We start from the raw sequence: 16794 nt of genomic DNA, 5'->3' as shown, positions 1-16794 counted from the left end.
TCCTACTTCTTCTCAGGTCGCCATACATCGAAGACCTTATCAGTTTAAGGGGACATAAAAAAGACAGGAGGTCTTGGAGCTTCATCGGATCCTTTACCACGTCCCTTGCCTTTACTTTTACTTTTGCCTTGACCATTTTTTACTCCTGGAGGACGTCCACGAGCACGACCTGTACCACTTGAAGGAGCTGCTGGAGCACTAGAATGCTGCGGAATTTGAGTCGGTTGACTGAGAGCAATAGGTGGGTTGGACTGACTTTGAGCAACATGTGGGTTGGAATACTGACTTTGAGCAACATTTGGAGCATTTCTCCACCTTCTTGGAGCATTGTTGATGCTCCATGGATCATCATCCTCCTACAACAATTGTGAGGAAGAAGGCTAAGATGGTCGTGTGCTTAAATATGGGCCAAGAGAGAGTCAGAATACGTACCATTGACTTCCTTGGTCTTCCTCTTTTGCGTGGAGGAGCTGATTGCACTGTTGGTTTTTTGCAAGTTCCCTTATTGTGACCTATTTCCTTACAATTGCTACAAGTCACTGTTTTTCCTTCTCTGGTTAGCTTATTTGGATTAGTTGCTGATTCGCCTGGCTCTTTTATCCTATCAAACTTCTTTGGTCGTCCTCGTTTCTTCCTCTTATCTGGCACCTCATATATGTTTTCACTGCTTTTGAGAACTGAACAAAACTTGGCTGACTTGCGGTTGCCTTCAAGGATCTCCATTATTTTAGGTGGAAACCTTGTCTCGCATTTCATTGTCTTCCCACACAGCTTAGCAATACGCTTCATGGAGGTTCTCCTTACTTCTTCTAGCATATTTATCACAGGGAGGTTCCTTGCGTCCCTAATGGTTCTATTAAAACTCTCACAAAGATTGTTGGAAACATCTTCACATCTAGAATGAGTACTGAAGAAGGCTCTGCACCATGTTCTTGGATCGGTCTTCAGCAAATCGTCATGTGCTTGTGGGTCATATAATCTCAAAGCATCCATGTTCCATCTGTAATCCCCATTTGTTGAGCTGTAAGCAATAGCCCAGAAATAGCTTTCATGGCTGTAATCGCTATATACCTTCCTCCAATTAGCATAAATGTGCCTAGCACAGTGCCTGTGTTCTGCTTGTGGAAGTAAATCAGCAACAACATTGATTAACCCCTTCTTCTTATCTGATATAACAGTCAGAAGACTCCCTAAACCTAAACCCAAATCTGTCTTCAAGTGCTCAACAAACCAGGCCCACGAGTCATTGTCCTCAACTCTTACTATTGCCCAAGCAATAGGATAAATCCTATTGTCAGCGTCCCTGCCAACTGCTGCTAGAATCTCACCCTTCAGTTCCCACTTCAAAAAAGCCCCATCTAAACCAACAATAGGCCTACAACATTCCTTCCAAGTTCTTCTCATATTCTCAAAACATATGTAAAATTTATCAAATTGCTGCTTACCGCAATCCTGAGGAATCGTGACAATCTCTGTGTGGATGTCCTTATTAGACCTTTGCAACTCTGCCTCATAATCCCATAGTTTTGCAAACTGTTCTCTCTGTGTTTGTATCACCATATCAAATGCCAATCTTCTTGCTTTTTGACAAATCCACTTAGAAACAGAGATCGTGTAACGCATCATAATCTCATCTTTAATGTCAGTCCATCTCAAAGTCGGCCTCCTTCTTGCTTCATCTCTGAATAGTCTAGCAATTACACCTTGCTTCAACATCCTAGCTTTACCACTTATAGCATGTTCATGCTCATCAACATATGTTTTGACTACACCCACTTATTTAGCCGCTTATCAACTGAACAGTAAATCTTCCATTTGCAATTCTCATGCCTACATATAGCCATCAACTGTGTTTGAGCCCACTTACACAACTTCACATCGTAGTTTGCCTTGAGAACATACCTCAGTAGATGATCTTTGAACTCCTCTCCACTGTGAAAAATCTGCTTAATCCATAAGTAAGGTGGCTTATCTTTTGAGTATTTAGCTCTTGATGTCTCCCTTTCTTCACGATCAAAGGCATCCCATTCTTCATCTGTATCCATAGCAGGGTCGGGTCTCTCATTGTCCATGCATTGCATCTCAAAGTCTTCATCATCTAATTCAGTTTCGCCCGCAACATCCCTTTCAGTTTCCTCACCACCCGCAGCTTCCTGTTGATATTGGTGAGTTTCATCACCCGCAGCTTCTTCTTCAGGAACTTGGTGAGCTTCTTCTGCATTTATTTCTTCATAGAAAGCTCTAAACCGAGGATCAACACCATTTTCCCTAACTTCTTCGACTGGATCAACTCCATCAGTTTCTAATCTTTCTTCCTCAGCAGATTTATCTTCTTCTTCCACTGCTTCATCATCGGACTGCTCTTCAACAACAACTTCTTCAGTAGGCTGAGACAGAGGAAACGGTGAAGGTATAGACACACCTTGCTGAATATACACATCCACTTCACCACCAATCAAAGCTTCATTGCACAATTGCCTAATCCCACTATCTCTATCTTCTGAGATAGCTCTAACTGAGACTAAGTCTTCGTGAGCAAGCTTGTACCACACTTTCTCCACCGGACCAGATACACCATTCTCTTTCGGGAAATCATCAAAAATTGACCATGTCATCAAGTCTGGATCCATACACATATCTCTCTTCTCGAATCCTCCAACGTAGTCGAACAATTCATCCTTAAATACCACATCACCTCCGAACTTTATGTTGAGTTTCAGACACTCGAAATCACTACATAGAGAGAGAGAGATTAAGTTAAAATCAAAACCCAGACACTCGAAATCAATACCCAGACACTCGAAATCAAACCCCAGACACTCGAAATCAAAACCCAGATACTCGAAATCCAAACCCTAAACCAAAAATCGAAACAAATTTCAATCGTTTGCATACCTCATCACGACGCGACCAAGCAGCCACGACGCGACAAAGCGAACTCCACAAACTCAATTTCGGACCAATCCGTAACCAATCAAACACCCAAACACATCGAAGATCCCAGTTTGAAAGAGAGCGAATTTCTGAGAGAAAATTAGGGTTCGTGACTGAATCCCAAATCGATTTGGGGGAAAATGAAAAAGGGCAACAGTGTCTTTCATTAGGACTAATTAACCACGTGTGGTTATATTTTAACCACAGTTAGTGATTCTGTTAGCAAAACTAACAGTCGTTAACTCGAGAGCATGAAGTTACCAACATTTAAAAGATCAGTGTTTTTATAGGCAATCGAAATTAACTTGTGTATTTTTCTTCCAATTTTAAAAGTACAGGTATTAAACGGCCAAATTAAAAATAAATGAGGATTTTTTAAGCTTTTTCCCCGATTCTAAAGAATTGAATTGAAGAAATGAAGAATAATGAAAAGAATATGTTTAATTAGGTTGAGTATATGTCTACGTCATGAAAATACCCTAAACGGCTCTAAAAATGTTGAACTAACTTCAAGAAAAAAAGAATGAATGAGATGAAAATACATTCTTCGAACTTTTTATCTTTACCTTATTCATTTTTTTCCTTCTCATTTATGCTTTTGCCTTTTACCATTTGGAGTGTGTTTGACAACAATGACTATCCTTTTAGTAACTTGGAGGAAAATTCATCTCAACTCAACAGGTGATTTCTTAGAGGAAAAGAGAAGGAAACATGTTTCTTCAGCTGACAAATTGGAATCCCAATTTCTCATTTCAAAGATGCTTTTTGCTTACGTCTTTGTGTTTTTCTATATATTAAAAAAATGATTCCCAAAAATAAAAAAAACGATTCCCTAAATAAAAAAGAAAAGAATATTAGCAACGGTCACAAACACGATTTGCATATTGGAATGGAAGGCCCTCATGACGACGCTTTTAACTATTACGTTCTTCTCACGTAGGCCCACTAACACTCCATTACCCCTTTCATCACTTCTTCATATCATATGTTTCTTTTTTATTAATTTCTGTCACCAAAATTAGACCTCTTTTTTCTGTTCCATTTACACCAAACTTCTACATTTCATTTCTTTTTTCTTTCCAATAAAATGTATCTAAAGTTATATATCATGTTAAACTATTTTCAAATCCGTTGGAATCCATCAAAAAATATGTAAGAAATGCTCAAGCCATCGCTGGTCGCCCCTTAATTGATGTGTATGCGTCATCGTCTTATATATAGTGGTCATTTCTTTTGTTTACGTCTCATTGTTGTCATCTTCTAGACAAGAAATGACATCTATATTGTCATTTCATTGATGCATCATCGATTCATCGTCTTATATTGGTCATTACATATGTTTTTTTACGTTTTATTGTGGTCTTCTTCTAAACACAAAATGACATCTATATTTTATTGCAAAATTTCCTTACGATATATAGTTATTATTAAATTAGTTATTATCGCAAATTAAGGTGCTTTTCTTATAGCATAGAATGTCACAAGAGAAGAAAGATAGCAATTATATGAATCACAAAACTACCGTTTTTAGCTACGAATGTGTTTGAAAATGATAAATGCATTACATAGATGTAATGTTTTCATGTAGTTGATTGCCCTCTTGTCTTTATTGCGAACATTTTGATTGTTATATCACATGAGTCATTCAGAAGAGAAAAGAAAAATTAGATGTAACTGGAGGTGCGAGCGACGGCGGCAGCCAACGACCCACTTTATCAATTTTTATTTGACATGTCTCCATCGAAATTGTAAACTATTGAGTAGTAAATTCTACTACGATTATTTCATGACTAATTACGAACTATCATAAACAGATATTCCCCTTAACATTATTATCGATACATAAAACAAATATTAAAGCTAAAGCTTTCTTCATACAAAGCAATCTCCTAAAGTTAGAGACTTTTGTTGCAGCAACAAACTTATATATATTAGTATTTTCAAACATAATGATTTAATACTATGGTTATAATTTGTTAATATAGTTAAGGAGTTACTCAACAATCTATTAGTCAAGTCTTGGAAAAAAAAAAATCTATTAGTCAAGTCAATCTATTGTACATTTGTACATATCTACTACAAATTTTAAAGGTAATAACAAATTAGTTCAATACATTCTTATATCTTCTCTTTGCTAGTTCAATTCTTCTTATTGGCAATTAGTAAATTGACCCCCAAAAAAAAGTACATTCTTGAGTTTTAATTTGTTTTTTTTTTAAAAAAAAATCTTGAGTTTAAAACCATCTATAATAGATCTACATTTATTTCTTCTTCTTTTTATTCATAATATAATAAATAAATGTATTGTGTTTTTTTGGATAAAGCATTTCCATCTTCTTAATTACATGTCTATTGTGTCTACTACTGCAAATATTATTTTAAAATACTATCATTAAACATTAATACTAGGAAGCCAAACAAATTAATCTGAAAAAGAACAAGACAGAGTGAAGAGCACAATGATGGGAGCCACATGGAGACAGAACATATGCTTGCATCCAAACACAACAGCAGCCATATGCACAGCTCTTAGCCACCTTGGCTTTCCTTTTTTTCTTTCTTTCTTTTAGTTACTGTATTCCTTTTTCTTCATATTATCCATTTCCAAAATGTACATCTTTTTTTTTAATAATAATATATGGTATTTATTGTTTATGATCACGCCATAATTGACTTTCAAAGTAAAAGTTACATGAAAATTTATTATAAAATATAATTTCCTATTTTTGCTGTAATTCTAAGACAAAATTGACAAAAATTAGATTTTTTTTAATTTATATCCAAAATATGTTTTTCTTATTTTCGGCGAATTTATGGATGCTTCCATAAATTTTCGTATTCACATTTAAACCAGTCAAATCCTATAATTATTAATTAATTAAACACTAATCATCATTACATTTTGTAGAGGGTATTTTTGTCTTACAAAAGTTTCCACACTTGCACAACGCATAACCGTTGTAATTCCAACGAAATTCCAGTTCTACCCTTGGAACCTTCGAGCAAATCTTTAAGACGGCGGCCAAAAATGTAAATAAAGTAAAAATATAGGGTCCACTTTTATAATAAAAAAAAAAGAACAAGAACGTGAACGATCCGCGCGAGCCACACAATAAAGGTTTCCAGCACAGAGAAGAGAGAGAGAGATTGCTTAGGAAACGTTGTCGGACTTGAAACCAGTTTCGGTACCGGAATTTAGAAACTCCGTTCAAATCCGGAGCCAATCTCTAAAGGATAAAGCTTCCAACTTTATCCATTAATTGGAGAAAATTCTCAGAGAGACTGAAGTCGACAAAGTCAGAGGGTTTCGTTTTTTGGCTTCTGGGTTTTTTATTTCAAGTGTTCAATTTCCGAATTAGGTAAGAAAGTTAGGTTTTGAGATCTGTGCGAATTGTGAGAGATGTCCACGCCGTTGAAGGTGTGGCAACGTTGGTCTACACCGACGAAAGCGACAAATCCAGATTCGAATGGCTCTAGTCATGGAACCGGTTTAGACATGGTGACCCCAGTTTCGGGTCGGGTTAGTGAGATCCAGTTCGATGACCCAAGAATATTGCCTGAGAAAATTTCAGAGCTTGAAAAAGAGGTTTGTGATCTGTTTTTTACTTTTGTCTTTTTGTTTCCTCTAATAACTTTGTCGCTTGTAAATTAATCGTCTTTACTCTCTCAATATTTGTCATTATAGTTCATGAATCTTTGAATACGTTATGAATTTAGTTTCTCCTGTAATGTTTCACTGTGAATAATGATTCTTACTTACATTGGGATGTGGTTTTGTTTCAACAATTACTGATTTGTTGATGTTCTGTGACAGCTTTTCGAATATCAACATAGTATGGGTCTTCTTCTGATTGAGAAAAAGGAGTGGAGTTCCCAGTATGAAGCGCTTCAACAGGCTTTTGAAGAGGTGAATGAGTGTCTAAAGCAGGAACGTAATGCGCATCTGATTGCTATAGCAGATGTTGAAAAGCGGGAAGAGGGTTTGAGGAAAGCTTTAGGGATTGAGAAGCAATGTGCACTTGATGTAAGATTCTAAACTCTTCTTTTATGTATATAATTGTTTTCTCTAATTGAGAGACGTTTTGGCCATAAGCGTAATTTGTTAGCACATGTAAGGTTTATGACACTCTTGTTCTGTTGCAGCTGGAGAAGGCTCTGAAGGAGCTACGCGCTGAAAATGCAGAGATCAAATTTACAGCTGATTCAAAGTTGACTGAGGCAAATGCATTGGTTAGAAGTGTTGAAGAAAAATCTCTTGAAGTTGAGGCAAAGCTGCGTGCTGTTGATGCAAAACTTGCTGAAGTTAGTAGAAAGAGTTCAGATGTGGAGAGGAAGGCAAAGGAAGTGGAAGCTCGGGAAAGTTCTCTTCAAAGGGAGCGGTTTTCCTACATTGCTGAGTACGTATTGGACTTCTTTCCTTATATCATTTTTGTATGTTGAATAGTTTTATCTTTATGTCGTTTCCTTGCTGCTTAGTGGGTGATGACTCAACTTGTTTTGGTCTTTTTATTTCTCAGACGAGAAGCAGACGAGGCAACTTTGTCAAAGCAGAGGGAGGACTTGCGTGAATGGGAAAGAAAGTTGCAAGAAGGAGAAGAAAGAGTTGCTAAATCTCAAATGATTGTAAAACAGAGAGAAGATAGGGCAAATGAAAGCGATAAGATTATCAAGCAAAAGGGAAAAGAACTGGAAGAGGCACAAAAGAAGATTGATGCTGCTAACCTCGCTGTGAAGAAACTAGAAGACGATGTCAGTTCGAGGATAAAAGATCTTGCTTTAAGGGAACAAGTAAGCAGCTCAATTTTTCTTTTAGTATTTTTAGTATTTAAAGTACTTTGAATCTTTTCAACTTACATACTTCCTCTGGATGCAGGAAACTGATGTGTTGAAGAAATCCATAGAGACAAAAGCGCGTGAGCTACAAGCTCTGCAAGAGAAACTGGAAGCCAGAGAAAAGGCAAGCCCTCACTCTCTCTATCTCTCTCTGTGGATAAAATCTGATACCTAGTAATTCAGTTTGATAATTAGTTGATAAATTGCTTGCTGACTTAGTTCTCTGGGCAGGAAAAGTTTTCAATTTCCATCTCGATTTTGCGTATCCTGCAATTGTTATCATGTCTTAAAATTAATAAGTATTCCTTTATCTGTATTAGTAAACAGTGTTTACATGTTGACAAGGTTGATATCACGTTTCCATGTCATTTGTGATTATTTACATGTGTGCATTCGGGGTGTTAATTGTTTCATGTTGGCTAATTGACAGATGGCAGTTCAGCAACTAGTTGATGAACACCAAGCTAAATTGGATTCAACACAGCGTGAGTTTGAGTTGGAAATGGAGCAGAAAAGAAAATCTATTGATGACAGCTTGAAGAGCAAGGTTGCAGAAGTGGAAAAGAGGGAGGCTGAGTGGAAGCACATGGAGGAGAAAGTTGCTAAACGTGAACAGGCATTAGATAGGAAACTGGAGAAGCATAAAGAAAAAGAAAACGATTTTGATCTAAGACTGAAAGGCATAAGTGGCAGAGAGAAAGCCTTGAAAAGCGAGGAGAAGGCATTGGAAACTGAGAAGAAAAAACTGCTCGAGGATAAGGAGATTATTCTCAATCTTAAAGCTTTAGTTGAGAAAGTAAGTGGTGAAAATCAAGCACAGCTATCAGAAATTAACAAAGAGAAGGATGAGCTTAGAGTTACTGAGGAGGAGAGGTCAGAGTATCTTCGTCTGCAAACCGAATTAAAGGAGCAAATAGAAAAGTGCAGGTCTCAACAGGAGCTTCTTCAGAAAGAGGCTGAGGATCTGAAGGCCCAAAGGGAAAGTTTTGAGAAAGAATGGGAAGAACTTGATGAGAGGAAAGCTAAGATCGGGAACGAACTAAAGAATATAACTGATCAGAAAGAAAAACTAGAGAGACACATTCACTTGGAAGAAGAAAGGCTGAAAAAAGAAAAGCAAGCAGCAAATGAAAACATGGAAAGGGAGCTAGAAACTCTTGAAGTGGCAAAAGCTTCATTTGCAGAGACTATGGAGTATGAGCGTTCAATGCTCTCTAAAAAAGCTGAGAGCGAAAGAAGTCAACTGCTTCATGATATTGAAATGCGTAAAAGGAAACTCGAGTCTGATATGCAGACTATACTGGAAGAAAAAGAAAGGGAGTTGCAAGCTAAAAAGAAGCTATTTGAGGAAGAGAGAGAGAAGGAATTGAGCAATATTAATTACCTAAGAGATGTAGCGAGAAGAGAAATGATGGACATGCAGAATGAAAGACAAAGAATAGAGAAAGAAAAGCTAGAAGTTGATTCTAGTAAAAATCATCTTGAAGAGCAGCAGACAGAAATCCGGAAAGATGTTGATGACCTTGTTGCCTTAACCAAGAAACTGAAGGAACAGCGGGAACAATTCATTAGTGAGAGAAGTCGTTTCCTTTCTTCCATGGAAAGTAATAGGAACTGCAGTCGGTGCGGTGAATTACTTTCTGAGCTCGTACTTCCTGAAATTGATAACCTGGAAATGCCTAACATGTCAAAACTGGCCAACATTCTTGATAACGAAGCACCAAGGCAGGAGATGAGGGATATATCCCCAACTGCTGCTGGCTTAGGATTGCCAGTTACTGGTGGGAAGGTGTCATGGTTCCGGAAATGTACTTCAAAGATGCTTAAGTTGTCCCCAATAAAAATGACAGAACCCTCTGTTACTTGGAATTTGGCTGATCAAGAACCTCAATCTACTGAGCAAGCTAACGTGGGTGGGCCATCAACTACCGTTCAGGCAGCGACGACCTATTCCTTTGATGTTCAAAAGGCCGAATCTGAAACTGGCACAAAAGAAGTCGAAGTCACCAATGTAAACTCAGACGGTGATCAAAGCGACATCAACAGCAAGGCTCAAGAAGTCGCTGCAGATTCTTTGTCCAATCTAGATGTTGATGGCCAATCACGCATGAAAGGGAAAGGGAAAGCCAGAACCAGAAGAACACGCTCTGTCAAAGATGTTGTTGATGATGCTAAAGCTTTATATGGAGAATCTATAAACCTATATGAACCCAATGATTCAACAGAAAATGTTGACGACTCTACTAAAGCAAGCACAGGTGAAACTGGTCGTTCTGATAAAGCAATTTCGAAGAATGGACGGAAACGTGGGCGTGTGGGTTCTTTGAGAACTTGTACTACTGAGCAGGATGGTAACGAGAGCGATGGAAAATCAGATAGTGTCACCGGAGGAGCACATCAGCGGAAGAGGCGGCAAAAGGTTGCATCAGAACAACAAGGAGAAGTGGTGGGACAAAGATATAATCTCAGGCGACCTAGAAGGTTACTTCAAATCCCATTTGCTTTCAAACACAGTCACTGAGGATAATGCGTTTGAGATGTTTATTCATCTTTTTACTGAGGCTGTTTGATAAATGTTTCTCTTTTGGGTTATTAGGGTAACTGGAGAACCCGCACTTAGTAAGAAGAATGAAGATATTGGTGGAGTGCAACAAGAGGAGGGGATTCACTGTACTCAAGCCACTGCCACAGCATCAGTAGGTGTAGCTGTTAGTGATAATGGAGTAAGCACGAATGTGGTGCAGGTAGAATGCTCTCACAACTTAGCTGGATTTGTGTTTTTCCCTCTTCTTATGATTTCTCTTTCTTGACAAAACTGTTTCTATCAATTGTCTGTTTCAATAGCATGAAGCTACGGCAGACTCTGAGGATACAGATGCTGGTTCGCCCAAAAGAACAGATGAGAGTGAGGCAATGAGTGAAGATGTGAACAAAACACCCCTAAGGGCTGACTCGGATGGTGAAGATGATGAATCAGATGCAGAACATCCCGGGAAAGTCTCCATTGGTAAGAAGCTTTGGACTTTCTTGACGACGTAGCCCAATCTTTGATCAGAGAATGTAGCTAATCTTCTTCTGTTGACAATATTAGTGTTTTGCTTCTTGATCTTTAGTAGCTACTTAGGAGGGCTTGTGTTAATTTCGTTTGGATATTTTTTCACCACAATGTAGTGTTTTCTTTCTAGCTTTCTACCACTTAGTTGCTATCTTGTTAAAGATGATCTTCAAGAAATCTCCATTCTTTTGGTATGTTTTAGATGATGATTTATTTATTTTATGAGAGTGTGATCCTTGTAACCACAAAGTGTTTGCATTTTGATGATTTGATCCATTTATATGTGTTTGCTTGGATACAACTTTTTTGGCGTCAAAATTATAACTTTCTGCATTAAATACACGGTAATGATAGATGAGAATTATTGCATGAACAATCTTAAAATAACAAAAGAATGATGTAAGTTGCACAAAAGGAATGATATTATATAATATGTGTAATAGTTTTGCTTATCTTTATAATATGTGTAATAAAATCTACAACGAAACCATTTTTTATTTTTTTTCGCAATGGAACTTTTATTCAATTCTTCAAACGAATGAAGAGAAACCCCATTACAACGATATTGACCAGAGAACACATGTAACTCTCTGGATATTTAGCCGGTGAAAACGAAAATTTCTCGGAATTAAAACACAAACTAAGATTATCAAAACATAAGCCAATTACAGGAACAAAACAACAATTAAACAACGAAACCATTTTGTTTGTTATATTTTGAATTTTATCTTTTAATGTTATTTATCATAGTGTTAAATAGATTTGTAAATATTTTAATTAAAAGATTATGATTGTTCATGGGAAAAAAAGTTATGGGAAAAGATAAAAGTTGCACAAAAGGAATGATATATATTGACAAATTATTTATTTATTTTATGTTACACACCAATAGAAAAAACGTCACAAGCAAACTTATTTTCTATCTATTGAACAACACCAGAGTCCATCACTCTTGACAGTATTATAGACCGAATAATTATCGATGTAAGAAAAGGTGTTAGCTCTGTACAATTTCTTGTATAGTCAAACACTATCATCATCACAGCACCTATGCAATGTTCATATTCCTCCTTCTGACTCCTCTTTTAGTGCCTTTACACCTTCCTAATCAAGACTTCCTTCCTATCTCTGAGTATATAAGAGATATCAAAGTTATATAAAAAAGCTAAAGTTGCAGAGATGATCATTGAAATCATAAATAGAGGAATGGAAATTTACCTGCACTGCGGTACGGGGCAATTGAGATCTTGGCAATGGTACACATGAATCCTTATTGTCTGCCACAATTTGTAGCAAGTATTACAACGAGTTCCCTTCTTTCTGATTTTGCATTGTACATTGTGAGTGAACAATGCTTTAACTTCGTGGCATTTCGGGTATGAGCATGACTTAGTGGTCTTGTGCTGACACAGAAGCGCATGCGATATTGCGTTCAATATCTCAAGAACCTAAGAGAGTAATACGTTGATTAATTTAGTAAACAAGTCAAAAGTAAACCAAAGAAACGATATATACTTTCAGGTAACATATACTTACCATTACGGTTCTCGACGGCGCTCTATTAGCTGAAGGGAGTGTAGGGAAAATATGAAGATGACGAAGGGTTCTGTTTTTGGTATAGCATCCAGTGCAAGCTCGGTAATCCGGACAGAGCAAACAAGGGAAGTAAATCGTTGTCGAAACATCTTTTTTGCAGGCCGTGCAGGTGAGACTGCTAGAGTTTTGAGAGCAATGATGCTTGTTTGAGGTGTGAAGATGGTGAAGTATCATCATCGAAGAATGCTTGGCATGTCGAAGCGTGTGGAAGTTGTAATTATGCTTTTGAGAAAAAGCTAAGAACGCTTGTCTGCTTTCGAACATATCGTTTTCTTGGATGATATCATTATCCTCTGTTGTAGAAAACAGTACGCCGTTCACCTGAACCTTTGAGAGCTGATGCTTCTCTTTGTCCATCCTCTTATATATGTGTTCTCCAGGAAGCTCTTGTCCTGCATCATAGCAGCTTTCACACAAATGAAGATTCTTGCACTTCTCGCAAAACCATCTCAATCCTGATAATACGGCTTTCGAACAGCGTGTGCATGAATAATTCAATTCCACCACCATTAAATCCTTCTTATTTGGGAATACCTCTTTTTCCAGCTACACAAAACAGAATTGTCAAAGATTAATCACCTTCAAAAGTTACCAAAATAAACGAAAAAAGATCCGTATTTAAATTCTATGTGCATTCAAAATGTAAATAATTACCTTTTCCATCAGGAGAATGTTTTTAACATCATCAACATCAACATCACCCGTAGTTTTGTAGCTCATAGTCTTTACTTTTCTTCTAGAAAGCAATTTAACCTTCTTCTGCAACTCATTATTGCCTTCTCTTTCAATGTCTTGAATCATAATCTCAGCCCTATTGGACCAGAAAGATCCTTCAAAGTAAGGCAACCGCGCAGCTGTCATATATTCCTCTGTCGAATCGAAGAACCGATCATACAAGTTTGTAACATTCATCACTACCCTCTGCTCGGCTGCTTTTTGGAGCATTGACACATACCTGTATTAACATTGTTAATGTCAAATCCAATATCTTCACAACAACAATGACCAAAGGATAAAGCTGGGATCAAAGTGGAGAAAAAGGAAAGAAAATACTTACCATTTGCGAAGCTTCTTAGTGTCAGGTGTTTGCTGAGTCTTAGGATGAGAATACATTATGTAGTCTTGTCCTATTTTAGGTGGACACGCCCATATATAACTCGTCGTGAAACCTCGAAGCTTACAATATTCAAGATATCCAATCTATCAGAGATAAAAACACAGAAACATGTCAATATCAATAACAACTATATTTTTATTGGCATTTAAGCATGATTATGAAAAAAGAGAGATGAATATTTACCAATACTTCATGATAAACGAAAGTTCGAAGAGCTTCTCCTGCGAATGTTACTCTCTCAGGTTTAAAGTATTTGACAGAATCGAGATAAAATATGTATGTGCTGCGTTGGTTTGGTTGGCTACATTCTGATCCAAACTCTTGGACAAACAATGCAAAGATGCATATATCAACTCCATGGACTTTCTGAAATAGAAGAATAACCTGAAAGAGTAGAAATTAATAACAACTAAGTTTTGAAATACATAACTGGAGCTAAAGTCAAATATTCAATTGTGGTACTACTGATTCTCACCTTTGATCTGTAAGGGAATTCACTAGGAAAGTTTTCTTTGTGAAGTAAACTGGCAAATTGTTTGTTGACAGTTAAGGTTCTGTCAGCCGAAAACACGACTCTGAGAGTAAGACCCTCTGGTTCAGGTACCTGGAAAGAAAAAAAGTAACAAGTTCAGTATAAAAAACAGAAACTCTAAACAGAAACTCAAATGAATCGAAACCACTTCATATTCTTACATCATTGATGCTCTTCCCAGTAGCCTTTGCTGTTTGGTATCTTTCTTCCTTGAGGCGCTTGAATAGCCTTTGCTCTAGAAAGTAGCTGAGGACAGTTTCAGGCAAATCTTTTGCTCCAGAATCCGTATAGTCAACGAGTGCCATGTTGTTGATACTTTGACACTCCTCTAATAAACATGTAGGACAAATATACTCTGCGGTTTTGTCTTCGTCTTTAAGCTTATTGTAGAGACCACATATCTGATGTTGCCATTTTTCACAAGATTCACATTGAACCCACTGCTCCAACAAAAGTAGCTTATGTAGTTAGTAAGATTCATGAAATGAGAGATTAAGAAAGAGAGAGAGATAGAGAGAGTGATGAAGTTTACCTCCTCCGTATCTGCGTTGTCAAAGTTACTCCTTTTAAGCATTTTGTGTTTATCGATAAAGACTCCACATAAAGGGAACTTGGTTTTACATCTACTGTGACAAGGACTGCAGATTTGATGTTGCGCATTGCTTAGTTCTTCTTCCCCAGGGGTATAATAGAAAGATCTGTCATCGATGCGGCGGCTGCATAATAAGCAGTATAGTGGTTGTGGTGGAAACAAGAGTGTGCCATCGTCACACAATTGACATGATTCCTCCTCCTCCTTGAGGTCACACATTCCTTCGACTGCGCTCTGTGTACTTGGCTTCTTTAGACTCATTATATGCAGCTTTATCTCTTCTTCTGTGAAACGTTCGACCAAAGAGACAGCTCTCTTGCTACGTTTTTGCAGAGACATTGTGTCAGCATTAACCTCACACTTGCTCTCTTCATTACATTTCATCGGCTCAACAATATCCACACCAATTGTGTCAACATTAACCTCACACTTGGTCACTTCATTACATTTCATTGGCTCAACAATATTCACACCAGTTGTGTCAACATTAACCTCACACTTGGTCACTTTATTACATTTCATTGGCTCAACAATAACCACATCAAATGTGTCAGCATTAACCTCACACTTGTTCTCTTCATCACATTTCATCGGCTCAACAATATCCACACCAATTCCAAGTTTCTTCTCATAGTTCAAAGACCTTTCCTCGGTTTGAATCTTTCCTTTGTTTGTCGTAGTAACCTCACACTTGGTCCCTTCATCACATTTCATCGGCTCAACAATATCCACACCAATACCAAGTTTCTTCTCATGGTTCAAAGACCTTTCCTCGGTTTGAGTGTTTCCTTTGTTTGTCGTAGTAACCTCACACTTGCTCCCTTCATCACATTTCATCGGCTCAACAATATCCACAACAGTTCCAAGTTTCTTCTCATGGTTCAAAGACCTTTCCTCGGTGTGAATCTTTCCTTTGTTTGTCGTAGTAACCTCACACTTGGTCCCTTCATCACATTTCATCGGCTCAACAATATCCACAACAGTTCCAAGTTTCTTCTCATGGTTCAAAGAACTTTCCTCGGTTTGAATGTTTCCTTTCTTTGTCGTAGTAACCACATCCGCGAAAGAATAAACCTTGATTACCTTCGGTTTTTCAGATTTGCTAGTACTAGAACCCTGAACCTCCTTACTCCTTTCATCACATTTCATCGGCTCAACAATATCCACAACAGTTCCAAGTTTCTTCTCATGGTTCAAAGAACTTTCCTCGGTTTGAATGTTTCCTTTCTTTGTCGTAGTAACCACATCCGCGAAAGAATAAACCTTGATTACCTTCAGTTTTGCAGATTTGCTAGTACTAGAACCCTGAACCTCCTTACTCCTTTCATCACATTTCATCGGCTCAATAATATCCACAACAGTTCCAAGTTTCTTCTCATGGTTCAAAGAACTTTCCTCGGTTTGAATGTTTCCTTTCTTTGTCGTAGTAACCACATCCGCGAAAGAATAAACCTTGATTACCTTCGGTTTTGCAGATTTGCTAGTACTAGAACCCTGAACCTCCTTACTCCTTTCATCACATTTCATCGGCTCAACAATATCCACAACAGTTCCAAGTTTCTTCTCATGGTTTAAAGAACTTTCCTCGGTTTGAATGTTTCCTTTCTTTGTCGTAGTAACCAGATCCACGAAAGAATAAACCTTGATTACCTTCGGTTTTGCAGATTTGCTAGTACTAGAACCCTGAACCTTCTTACTATCCGAAGGAGAATCGTTCTTAAAATCTTGCTTCGTTATATCAGAACCGCTGTTTGTCTCGGAAGCAGAACCGCTACTTCCCGGTATAGAAGATGTATTTAAACATCTTCTAGCATTAGTAGCAGCCTCCTCAAAACTTGGTACTGGAATCAAACATGTCTTCTCCACAATGAACTTAGCAGAGCTAATCGACTCAGGACTACATAAAACATTCCAAGGACTACGAAGATTCAACTTTAATGGTTCTTCCTTTCTCCATCGCTTTGACTGACATTTTCTCGATTCAAGAAACTGTGCATCTTCATCAGACGTAACATTTGACTCTGCAGGTAGATTGTTCAACCGCTGATTGAACTCATCAAAACTTTCGGTGTTAAGAAACTTAGGCATCAAGTCCCTTGTCCTTTTACGCGGTGGAGCCATCAGATTATGTTCCC

The 16794-nt window shown here is 37.7% G+C and overlaps 2 protein-coding genes, 1 non-coding gene and 1 pseudogene across 4 annotated transcripts; 2 read left to right on the top strand and 2 right to left on the bottom strand.

Annotated features, from left to right (window-relative positions):
- Positions 1-44: 44 nt before the first annotated feature.
- AT1G67240 lies at positions 45-3509 on the bottom strand (annotated as a pseudogene; the record flags this gene model as incomplete). Its single annotated transcript has 1 exon — positions 45-3509.
- Positions 3510-3912: 403 nt separating this feature from the next.
- On the top strand, positions 3913-4252 carry AT1G67238. Its single transcript, NR_143593.1, has one exon. It is a non-coding gene; the product is annotated as an other RNA (non-coding RNA).
- A 1725-nt stretch (positions 4253-5977) lies between these two features.
- LINC1 (little nuclei1) lies at positions 5978-11156 on the top strand. The gene is made up of 8 exons (NM_105392.5): positions 5978-6520; positions 6749-6958; positions 7078-7331; positions 7452-7722; positions 7808-7891; positions 8198-10248; positions 10364-10511; positions 10612-11156. Exons 1-8 carry the CDS (start codon positions 6335-6337, stop codon positions 10804-10806), a joined length of 3399 nt encoding a protein of 1132 aa, NP_176892.1. The 5' UTR covers positions 5978-6334; the 3' UTR covers positions 10807-11156.
- Positions 11157-11808: 652 nt separating this feature from the next.
- Positions 11809-16780, bottom strand: HAC2 (histone acetyltransferase of the CBP family 2; the record flags this gene model as incomplete). The annotated part of the gene is made up of 9 exons (NM_105391.4): positions 11809-11950; positions 12041-12270; positions 12359-12964; positions 13073-13373; positions 13476-13618; positions 13719-13919; positions 14011-14139; positions 14229-14507; positions 14600-16780. 9 exons carry the CDS (start codon positions 16778-16780, stop codon positions 11917-11919), a joined length of 4104 nt encoding a protein of 1367 aa, NP_564891.4. The 3' UTR covers positions 11809-11916.
- Between the last annotated feature and the right edge of the window lie 14 nt (positions 16781-16794).

Source organism: Arabidopsis thaliana (assembly GCF_000001735.4).
Source record: "Arabidopsis thaliana chromosome 1 sequence".
NCBI classification, from domain to species: Eukaryota; Viridiplantae; Streptophyta; class Magnoliopsida; order Brassicales; family Brassicaceae; genus Arabidopsis; species Arabidopsis thaliana.
Note: the sequence above shows the minus strand (reverse complement) of the source record. Positions and strands in the feature narration are given on the sequence as shown.